The sequence below is a fragment of the Lupinus angustifolius genome, chromosome LG07, assembly GCF_001865875.1.
Source record: "Lupinus angustifolius cultivar Tanjil chromosome LG07, LupAngTanjil_v1.0, whole genome shotgun sequence".
Taxonomy (NCBI): domain Eukaryota; kingdom Viridiplantae; phylum Streptophyta; class Magnoliopsida; order Fabales; family Fabaceae; genus Lupinus; species Lupinus angustifolius.
This window is the reverse complement of record NC_032015.1, coordinates 13875723-13888040: the sequence shown is the minus strand read 5'-3', so window position 1 is coordinate 13888040 and position 12318 is coordinate 13875723. Positions and strand designations below refer to the sequence as shown.

The 12318-nt window shown below is 33.2% G+C and overlaps 1 protein-coding gene across 3 annotated transcripts; it reads right to left on the bottom strand.

The window, feature by feature from the left end:
• Window positions 2226–11484, bottom strand: LOC109352424 (serine/threonine-protein kinase tricorner-like). Of its 3 annotated transcripts, none has more exons than XM_019594407.1 (14): window positions 11245–11484; window positions 10079–10468; window positions 9534–9708; window positions 8275–8358; window positions 7957–8198; window positions 7599–7818; window positions 7243–7322; window positions 7041–7125; window positions 5786–5917; window positions 5581–5694; window positions 5429–5476; window positions 4229–4311; window positions 4048–4106; window positions 2226–2835 (listed from the first exon to the last, which is right to left on the bottom strand). In XM_019594407.1, the coding sequence occupies exons 2-14, from the start codon at window positions 10297–10299 to the stop codon at window positions 2732–2734; spliced, it is 1647 nt and encodes a 548-aa protein (XP_019449952.1). In that variant the 5' UTR covers window positions 10300–10468; window positions 11245–11484; the 3' UTR covers window positions 2226–2731. The 3 variants fall into 3 exon arrangements, with proteins under 3 accessions (XP_019449952.1, XP_019449953.1, XP_019449951.1); XM_019594408.1 differs by lacking the exon at window positions 11245–11484 and adding an exon at window positions 10974–11088; XM_019594406.1 differs by lacking the exon at window positions 11245–11484 and having other exon boundaries at window positions 4048–4104; window positions 4227–4311; window positions 10079–10299.

Sequence of the window (12318 nt, the reverse complement as noted above, 5' to 3'; positions counted from 1 at the left end):
CCACATTTCTTCGGCAGATTTTTAGTTTGATACTTTAAAGAACTCGTCAATGCCAAATGCTGATGTGAGGATGTTCTTTGCTTTGAGATCATACCGCGCCTTCTTTTTATCTTCATCATTCCATGAAGATTTTGGCTTTACTTCTCTTACGATGTTGATTACAGTGAAGGGTTTATATGGTCCTTCTTCAATTGCATTTCATATGTCCAAGTCTTGAGATTCTATGAAGATTTTCATTCTGCTTTTCCAAAAGTCATAGCATTCTCCAACAAAGCTTGGAGGGCGGTTGATGTTGGAACATTCTCTTGGGAATGATCTTGAGGCCATCTTCGATATAGGATCAGATTTGAGAATAACTTACTCAAAAATAGCTATGGTGTCAATTGTAAGAATGAGATTACAACTAAGAGGGAGGGGTGAATTAGTTGACTTAAAATTATGGCCATTTTTTATGCAAAATCAAGAGTTAAAATGCAGCGGAAAATATATGCAGAAATTAAACAAATAAATAATCAAAGAGATAAGGGAGAAGAGGATGCACAAGGATTTTTATACGGGTTCATCTTCTTATCCACTGAAGGCCGCATTCAGTACTCTTGCAGCACAAGAGATTTCTTCACTAAAGATTATGAGTTGCAATTACAATATCTCACCCCGAGATCTCTATGTACCTTAGACACTCACTAATCCTTATTCATTCTTGGAAAACACATTTACAAGTGATTCTAATCCTCTTTCTTATCACACCCTTGTGGAAGAAAGTATTATGCAATAAAAATGAAGAATGTACAACAATGAGAGATTGCCTTTACAAGTTTGAAAGTAATATAACTTGTAATTCAATCAACTCTTTTATATACGTAGTAATAATGCTCTTTATAAGTTGGTAAACTTTGAAACACTTTACTTTAAGAAACTTCAAAAAAGTCAACTTTGAAACTTTAAGAACTAGTTGCCAAAAGTGCAGAAAATAATTTCAGAATGTGTGTAAGAGCTTTTAAAATTTGTATGAGAGTTGTGTTTTTGTGTTGTGAGATTCAATGTCTTTAAATAGACTTTCCAATCACACATAGTGCCTCTACGAAAAGGTAGGAATTGATTGGAGTGAAAACATTTCATTTGCGATGAAAACATTTCATTTGTGATGAAAACCTTTCATTTTGAAATCTGAAATCTGATGCAATAGCTCTCAGTAATCGATTACAACTAGTGAGTAATCGATTACCCAAATATTTTGTCCACTAGGCATTTAAATTCGATTTAGAGTAATCGATTACAGCAAGTGGGTAATCGGTTACTCAACTTCACTAAAATTGGTAATCTGTTACTCAAATACTGTAATGGATTGCTCTGATCAGTTTTTAGTTGGATAACTCTTTTCTCACACACATAACCTGTTACTTAGATACACTAACTCGTTACACACTATTTTTGAAAATTGTTTTGAGTATACATGAAGTGTTTCAATTTTCTTTTAAAATGGTTTGAGCATTACTACTATTGTAGATTCGAGAGTATGAGATAGAAATACCTACTTAGACTAATTTGTCTTGAAGTTTTGTCTTCTTTATCTTTATAAGTATTCTTCATTTTCTTCTTTTTGATAATGTTGGTGTTTTCATCAAAATCATGTCAAGGTCACGATCAAAGATCTTCATTCTAGCCACCAGGGGCATTGCATAGTGGACTGATAACCAAAATAGGTCATAAGCATTGTCTATTAACTAATTGAATACAAAATATTCCAATGATTAATAAATAAAAATCCAAGGTAATTCTTCAACTCAAGTTCACATACTTGCTGTTTGGCATCATATATGCTCTTGAAGGGAGATAATATTACAGTGACTACTACCAGCGCCATAACAGAAGCTTTAAACCCAAACAGATACAAAAACTAAATTAGATAAATGACCAAAAGTATATTTAAGTCATAGTTTATTTAAATATTTTATACATTACCATCTAATCTATTTTTTGCAATCAACAGGCCAATGTAAAACTATGAAAGGATCACTTTAAAAAAATTGTTGAAAGTACAGTATAGTGAGCAAAAAATTGAAGAAATTATATCTATTTGCTAATATTGACTAATAGGTTATATATAAATATGAATTCTAGATAATCTTGGGAGGCTTGCACCTCTCTTGCCCAATTTTCCACTTTCAGTGTGAATTAATGCCATTAAGTAAAGAAGAAAAAAGGAAAGAAAATTAAAGAGTGAGAAATGTAAAGTTTGGACTTTGAAGTCAAATATGACAACTTTAGCTTACAAACAATCAATCTATATATAAAGTACTGCCCACTCTATGAAACTAATGAGGTATGAAATGGTAGATGTACGCACTTTCACCCTTATAAACCAAAGAGAATGCATACAAGATTTGAACCAATGACATCCAAGTCACATGAGAAGCAAACTTACGATTTACAAAAATGTGAATTGCACATCCTTCTTAGCACTTTACATTAAGTAACTTGAATATTTAACACATTGCAGCTTCATAAAAGGTGTGAATTAAAATGAATATACACCTTGAGACAAATATCCCAGTCAGCTCAAAACCCAGCCATCCCAAAACCAGAAATTTCAGGGCTTTCATTCCCAAGAGTATCAAAACACCAAGCTAACAAAAGAATGTTGGGGCAGAGTGAAACAATCAGTAGTGTCATTCAACACCAGTTCATATCTCCATGGCAATGTAGAAATTGTGTAAAATACTAGTTTGGATCAGTGTGATTCACTCTTCTCATGAACTTCTTCTATTTGAGTAGGTAAGAGGTTTATGAAGCTCCCTTTGGCTTGTTGATTGGAAGCCATAGCTGATTCATCATCTGTATCATACAATAAAACTAAATCATTAAATGATGGAACAACCTAAACCATAAGATATATCAAGTTTTTCCCTGTGCCTCAATGTTAAGTGTCAAAGAATATGTTGACATCCTATGATAAGACTATAACACTCTTATCAGCAATGAACTTTTGATGCAATGTAACAAGAATATTAGGGGCATGGCAGTGTCAAAAAGTAGTATACTCATGTAGATGATTTGAGCTAAATTATTATTGGATTAGATTAGCATTTCTTTGGTATAACCAAAGGTATCCCATCACCCTATGGGTAAGGAAATAATCCCTTTCCGGTGTGTGGCTATCACTCTTGGAATCGAACTTTTGACCTTTGTCCTAGTACGATACCTTAGGATTCTTTGAGGCCTTAAACCACCTGACCAACGCCTCGTTAGTGATTAGGTTAGCATTTGTCTCTATATAAACATGTTTCAAAAGGCTGTTCATTGCTATGTTCACATGCCACACCATGATACAAGTCAACTAAATAAGGCCAAGCAGATAATTAGACATATTTTCCCAATGTTTTTTTTCCTGTTTTTCATTGCCATAAATCATGTGGGGATAAATAAGAGAAAAACTTATGTGCAATGTCAACACATGGAAACAAACCATGCTCTTTAACCTCAAGGTAGAATTAATAATCCTACACTAGACCTTTTTGTCTGATGAAAAGGATTATAATCTAGTTCCTTATAAATCCCCTTAGGCAGTATCCTAGAATTCAAAAGAATAACATTGACATATGGAATCAAGGATGCATTTATGTGTACAATGATAGAATGGGAAATAATGAAAACATTCATGCTAATGGCGTTCACTGCTGCAGAATAATAGAGTGCTATTGTGGCCGAAAGAAAGAGAGAAGGAGGCGAGGTATTCGGTTGGAGGGGCAGGAATATCGATGAGTAGCGAGGAATGAGAGAGGAAGAGAGTCATTGAGAAAGGTTTGGAGCCTTTGGCAGGGAGGAATCAGAACCACCAAAGAGTTCAGTTTCTCTATCTTTTCTATTCTTAGTTTACTTCTGTCCTTGAAGTAATGTACAGATCTACAAGGGAACCATTTGGTATCCCAACACTACCCTTTAAGGAGGTGAACCATAAACCATTAGATCTAAAACAAATCATCAAAACTTTCAATGGATAAAAAGACGAAAAATCAAAAGAACAGGAAAAAATATGGATACTCTTACCAAATAGGGCCCTGATAGATGGCCTTTTAGGTTTCGTGCTCTTTTTCTTCAATTCAGCTGATACATTAGCACATACAGAAATGAAGATCAGCATAATGATGTATCGATAATAATATAATATAAAGAATAAAGGTAATGACTGCACAAACTACAATAAATGCCGAGATAGAGATACATACTGATTCCATGTATTTCATGATCATTCAAAATTTCAAAATTCTTGTATGTGTACCCAACAAAGTTAACATCCTTAGATGGCAGCATCTACAGAAAATGACATGCCAAAGTTAAAAACCCAGACTTCAACAAACTACAGGAGTAAATGGTCATTGTTTTACTGGAAGAATAAATGGACATTGAAAACACTGATGATCCAAGCTTCTCAAATCAAGAGGCAATTGTATTCAGAGTTATTGTTAACAAAACTGTCAAAGTGTCACTGGAACTAAATGCCTTAATTTACAGTATGCTACAAACAGTGTTTTAAATTGCAGTCGAGGTTACAATGTGTTTACCACAATTGTGGAAAATTGTGGGAAAATGCAGCCGAGATGCTGTTGCGGAGACTCCCAAAACCGCAATATTGCAGCTGAGAAGTACAATTTAAAACACTGACTACAATCATAATAACAGAAGTATTCCAAAGATAACTGTTGAATTCCAGTAATTGGTATTAAGTGGTGTTGCCCAACAAGATAATTGTGAGACTTTTTTCATCGATAACTGCTGAGGATGATTGAAATAAACTATATTAGCAAGCCTCACATTGCCTGGAATTGGAATGTAAGAGGGAGGCCAGGGTTTTTTTAGGCTCAAATTTCTTATTACAAGATGCACCAGTTCGAAACACTCTAGGCCTCGGGCCCATGGTATCGGGTTGAGGTACTTGGACATATGTGTATTCTTTAAACCCTAATTCGATATCCTAATCTTAAATAATATATTGGGATCCGTTCAACAATTCAACGCTCCCAAAGACATAGGCAAAATTGGTCGAACCTCGTTAACGATGACAATCTACTGAAAAATAATCAACTGATTCAGAGGAACTTACTTTCTCGATTACATGGCATGTTAAATAGCCAAGTTACTTAGTGTTACGTCATAAAAGAAACCAATGCAGATAAGTAACTGACTGATTAGAATATAGCTGTTAGCTATAAATTTAAAACCAAAATAAGATATAGAAGGGCATATGGCAGCAGCTTTACTTTTTAAAAATAACCTCAACAATATGACTACGTGCATGTACCCTTTGAGCTTCAAAGAAGATCAAATAGACTAATGTAAGAGAAAACATAAAAAAAGTCAATGTTTGAGTTATAATTACAGAAACTCTTGTAGACCAACTATATACAAAATTTGAGTAACAAAAACCAACCTTTTTCCATGGGCCTGCCTTTGAGGATGGTTCAGTTTTCTTGTCCACCTACACATCATTAGTTAATCAAGAGAGAGTGATACTTCTTCACAATATAAATAAGTATATCTTCTATATCCTTAAACATAAGGACATACACTATACGTATATACCTCATCAAACTTCTCAAAATTTTGGGTATCTAATTCATCATTGACCTCAGGAATAAAAGCAGCCTTCATTTGGTACAATTTATCCCATTCAGTACCTTTGAACCATGGGTGAGCCTGGAAATGAAATGGCCAATCACTTATTGGTTACTATGCGACTGAATCCCGAAGTAAATTATACAATCTAGAAAAGAACACACCACAACACCTTTATTTCATGAGCTCCTTTGGTTCCAAGCCTCTGTTCTACATTACATAGGAGTCTACAAATAAGATCCTTTGCCTCTGCTGATAGTTTAGCTTCTTCTGGAAATTTTAAATACGTTTTCCAATTTACTATCTGCATATTTAATTGTAGGAAATACAAAATTAGCATAATCGATAATGAGACCAAAATGATAGATAGAATCAAAGCAAGACATGCCAGCAATCAACATGAATTGTTCGTAGCTATGAGATATCATCTGTTACTATAAAATTCCAAAACTGGAAACAGAAGCATGGTCCAAAAATAAGCATCAAGCTACAGTTCAACAGTAAAGCCGATCCTATTGTAAGAAAGTAAGAAGCAATTCTTTACTTTGCACAATTGGCAAACCACCCTATTTCTTTTACCTGAAACTTGTTCCTAGTAAACTAATGACCAGTTAGTTATAAAAAAACTAATAATCAGTTGCAGCATGCAAACAAATTCAATAGTTCTAAGACTTCAGGAATTGTGAACTTTATGCAGTTTATTAGATTATTTTATCTAAAAGCTTGGCTACAGTCATGTTTTTCTTGCCTTTTTAACATTTTCTGTAAGACGTCCAAAAGATAATGTTGTAAATAATAGTTATGGTTCAAACTTCAAATAGTAATGGGGCATTGCCATTTACGAAACACAGGTATATAAACCTCTATATTATGTATTATACTGAATGCCAACCTGACCACCATAAGAAACAGCAACACGCCCGCTTTGCAGGTAGGGCATACATCCATGACTCAACTAGAATATGTTAATGGGGATTTGTTAAATAACCTAACATAGGGACTATGGCCTAATTCTGCTAATAATAACTGTCACTGTCAAACTGGCTTCCAACTGTAATTGAGTGAAGTAATTGAATATAAGTCGGGAGAGGTTTCAATCGGGGTTCAGGTCAGTTTTGGAGTTTAGAGAATTGGAAGAGCCAAAAGAGTCTCATGTCCTGATCTCTGACTCGGATTTAGGAAGAGGAGAATCCTATTAATAAAACATCATCTTTTACAATCTTTTTTGATCCAGTTCTAATAAAATAAGAAAAATATCAATGGAAAGGTCGTATAGAAATAATATTAATTTCTATGTATCATACTTCTAATATAGCAAGATGAGCTCAACAGACTCAGAGTTCTAAAACATGTGCTAAAACTCAGCCCATACAAATGCATGATGTATTGCCATCTATCAATAGGTGATCCAGAGTTTCAGACATAACCTTTTTACAAGTTGACATTGGTTCATCTGAATAAAATGGTGGAAAACCTACAAGCATTTCATACATTATAGCTCCCAGAGACCACCTGGAAGCATTTACGCGATGTCATCAGAATATATTAAGGAATGAGTAGTTCAAAAAAACAAGGAGGGATTAGTGGAATTTTTGAAAAGGAAAAGTCGAAAAACATATTCTATAATACCAATCGCATTCTACGCCATATCCTTTCTTCAGTAGAACTTCAGGTGCAATATAATCAGGTGTTCCAACTGTAGAATAAGCCTACAGTATGGCAGAGAAATGAAAGCTTAAAATGTCATACCTGTTATCTATATAGTCACCATACAATCATGAAAAGACTTTCCTTGAAAGAAGCAAAAATTACAGGTAATGGAATTTCGTATATGAAAAAATTCGGCATTTTAAAATTTGAAATATTCATGATCATTGAAACACAAATTTGTCAGTTAATGTGGTTGCAAAAAAATGTCAACCTGAACGTTTGGGAGGGATAGAATAGTCATGCTTGTTTATGTATACTATTACTGAGGGACTTACAAGCATTCGCCTATTTTTCTGCCAATGTTGCAGCTGTTCTTGTTGCGTTCGTGTAGGAGCCACCGGACGTCCATCACTCCGAAGGGCTCCACTTCTGTTAGTTCCAGTAGAGAAGTCCTTTTCCTGAAGAGTACTGCAGTCCAGCGGTTTGCACAACCCAAAATCTGATAATTTCATGTGACCATGTCTATCTAAGAGCAAGTTGTCAGGCTTGATATCCCTGGAATGCATTTATGAATCAGAATATCAAATATCTATTGATATATACCACGGCAAATATCATTTATTCATGTCATATAGTATACTAAATTTTTTCATCATTTGATGTTATTGTTTATTATTGTTTACTTGAGTTTACCTATGAATATAATTGTGCTTATGAATCGACTCTATGGCTAGCACAGTCTCCCCAACATAGAACCTGGCCTCATCTTCTGTTAGTATGTCCTTCCGCATCAGCAATGTCATCATATCTCCACCAGGTAGATACTCCATGATGAGATATAAATACTCTTCATCTTGAAAGGAACAATAAAGTTTTACAATGCAATTGCTGTCAACTTCAGCAAGTAGATTCCTCTCAGCTTTTACATGTTCAACCTAAAAAAGTTAAAAGTATGCAATAAGTATAACAGGAAAATGTTTATTTTAACAACAACATGATTTCAATCAATACTTGGCCTCTGCGAAGCATCTCTGATTTCTTAAGCTTCTTCATAGCATATACATGACCATTTGCCTTCTCCCGGCAGACTCTAACCTGTAAAAAGATGAAAATGGAATACCATTATGAAAAATCTTATAAAATGGGCATTTTGGTCACTTATCTTCATTTCTTTTTTGAATTTCACAACATTTCATTTATTTTTTCAATTTGGTCATTCATCATGAATACTATCAATCAATGTGGTCTTCCCATCACAATTCTGTCATCTCCCTAAAATAACTACGGCATGTCACACATCAGTTGTGCCATGTCATCATCATGTCATACCTACATCATCACCATGTCAATGGCACATTATCTTTGTTAGTGACACATCGTCACTTCCATTAGAGTTTGTAACAGAACCGTGATGGAGGACCACATTGACAGATGATTTACAAGATAAAGGACCAAAATGGAAGAAAAATAAAGATAGGAGACCAAATTGGAAACAAAATGATGATAAGGGACCAAAATGTCTAGTTGTCAATAAATATTTGTTTAAGAAAGATAAACATAGTAGTTACACCTGTAACAGAAATTTTAGTTATTTAAGCAGAAGATAAATTTAAAAATATAAATAAAAAAGATTACAGGAAAAAAAAAACAATGCAATATATACATTAGGTTTACAATCCAACATCCTCATAAAGCTCCATTGGCTATCTATGATGGAAATGGCTAATATGAATATCACACATTAAAGTTCTCTTTGCAACTGGAATAATTCTTAAAATCCATTGTCGCAGTACAAACTTAAACCAGAAAAGGGTCAAAATACCGAGGATATTCCAGATTGTTAATAAATCAGAGGTTCTTGATGATAAACCTCCATTACCACTACTAATTTTTAAATGAAAGATTAATTACCATTAACATTAATAATTTTTAAGGGAAACTTCTCCCTGGCGTGCACCAAGCTATATCCTTTCTTTATAATAAAAAAAGTATCATTAGATGAGAAGTGAATACTACAAAAGAACGGAGTAACACTTCCTCGCAAAGAACAGAAAAGGACAAGAATGATACAAATGACAATAAAGAGTATGTTTTTGTTTCAATCGACATCTCCATAGATAGTTACATGCATATCATACAAGTCCTTTTAGTTACTGGAGGAAACAGTAGCTTTACCAACAAGATAGGTTAGTATAAAAATCATTAAGGTCAAACATATAGAAAAACCATAAACATGGTCTTATTTGGATGTTAATGAAGGTAGACTATACCTCTCCAAATGCACCCTTCCCGATCATAGTGAGGGGTTCGAAATCATCAGCCCCCATCTTGTGTCTCATTAGGCGCATGTATTCTGTCTCCTTTTTCTCCAAATACTTAAGCAAGTTGTTCTGCTCTTCCGCAGAGACTTCAGCATCAGCCAACTTTTTTTCTAGCATATTACGTCTGCAATGAATAGTGTATTTAGACCTTAGTAAAGATGTCAGCAATCAACTTTTGCAGTAGGTATTTACGCATAAAAGAAAGGAAGCCACATCAGAGAAGATATAAGACATAATAGCAAGAATGCCATAAAAACGCAGTGACAATGCAGAAATGTCTTATTTCAATTGGCTTGGAGAATCTTGAAAATAACTAATTTACATAATACCAAACTCAAATTGTTGGGAGGGGTAGCCACCAGCCCCGAGGGGATTAGTTATCTACCCTGGTAATAGGACGGAGGGATACATTGGTTGAACCGAAAAAAACTCGTCAATAGTATTAGAATGGACAAGCATCTAAACCCAAAATATATAAGTTGAAGTATAGATACCTTTCCTTCCGCTCCTGAAGGCTCTGCATCTGTTTCTTATAGTGGTTTTCTATGTACTGCTTTGCAGCTTCAACTTTCTGTTTTGTTACATTTGAAGGTGCTTCGTCATTTGTCGGGGTTTTGGATCCTTCTTTTTTTGTGCCATTAGTTTCCTTGTCATTTGCAGGCTTCGTTTTGTCCTTCGGCTTGAACTTACTAAACCAGCGCCTTGTACCTTCCATCTTATTTTAAATTCGTTCACCTTTCAAACTGATGTGTTAAGTATTCTATTTCACCAAACACTAGAGACGAGAAGTTTTGCCACACAAGGATCTCATTTTAAAAGACATGAATAATCAAGGCACCAATGTTGACCAGAACAATCCAAGGTAATCAAACTAGCTCCTACTTCTATCAAAACAGGAAAAGATATGATAAACTATCAGCAAACTTTAGCATCAACCATGTTTTTATCTGGTCAGAAGCAAAATTTCAGCAATAGATAGAGTTTTATATATTTACCAGAAATCCAGAATCATTATATCAGAAGCAATAAATTGCTGATAATATAAGAAAACAAAATAAAAATAAACTTATGGGCTCATTTGTAATGTGAATCAAGAACATAAAGGAGGTAAAGGGTGACTGTAACTAAAAGTACAATTAGACCTAAACATATAAAAAATGGAACATTCAATCACAAAACTCAATAAAGTAAAATAAAATGTGTACCATCCCCTAAGATCCTCATTGTCCAACAAAACTTCATAACCTTTGACTTTTCAAATTAGAAATGCTGGAAACTAATTGAAACAAATGAATCACTCTCCATGAAGTACAAAGCACTTAAAATCAAAAGGGAAATTCAAAATTATATATATACAATGGAATTCAAAGCATGAATAGATAAAATTACAATCTTTTATGTCAACATCACTCTTCTGGGATGCAAGGAATATGATAAAACTACAATCTTTTGAACAAAATAAACTTCCCAATCACATAAAAAACACTTTTTTATTCTTCTCACGCATGTTATCACAAAAACAAACAGAAACCCAATAATAAAAATAAGAATATGAAAAAAAATAAAAAATACCCACCATGTCAATCAAAGTCAAAACTGATAAAAAAAACACTTAAAACTATGAATTTAGATTGAAAAAGCAAAAGGGTGTCGTATAAACCTTGGATTCAGATGAATCTGAAGACTAGAAAGAGTGTCAGTGAATAGAGAGAAAATATATGTAAGAATAATGGGTAGAGAGAGAAAAGAGAAAGGAACGCGGCGAGATTAACGGTGGATGAGAGTAGAGAAGAAAATTGCGTTGTTGATGATTGTGATGTGAACGTGAAGATGAGTGTGAAGCCCCAATTGCATTTTTGCTTTGCCTTTTTTCCTTCCTTTTCCTTTTGTTTGTGTTAAATAATAGTTAGGTGTTGAAAGTTGTAATAAACCAAAATAAATTATTTCTAAGGATGTAGTTTATCTCCTCGTCCTTTTGTTAACAATATCACATATGTATTATTTTATTTAGCTTTTGAAAATAATTTTATAAAAAATGAATAAATAAGATATATATCATTATTTTAGTGCATATGGGAGATACATTATCTTTTTATATTATATTGGAATATATTTTATTCTCTTAAAATAATAAGTTAAAGACTTTCTTAAAGCTATTTTTTTGGTTTAATGTAATAGAGTGAAATACTTTTAAGACATGAAAAATAGCATTTACCACTTGTGCAATAAACGTTTTGCTGATATTATTTATATTCATATTTCATGAAATGGTATGTCTTAAACTTAAATATAAATGAATTTAAAATAAATGATATGTTTTTGCACAATCAAAATCTTAATTATCATTTATCTCACTAGCATGTTGACAGACATGAAGTGTTTGTCGACCCGTATTCTTATTCAATATTATTAAGTATTAAATTTGTATTTTTTATTTTAGAGAATTAGAATGTTTTTTATTGGATGTATTTCATGTTATAATTTTTGTATTTATTATAATACTCAACTTAAAGTGAGATGTATTAATTATAATTATATAGGATTATATGGTTTTACTTTAAAAATAAAAAATATTAAGGACAAAATAGAAAAATAGAATCACGGTGATAGTTATTTTTTATAAGTATCATTTTTGTGTTACATTCGTTAAAGAAAAATAATTTAATATAAGAAATGTTACATAGAAACTCAATAGAGACCAATAATATACGAAGATTAATCAAATATAAATTTG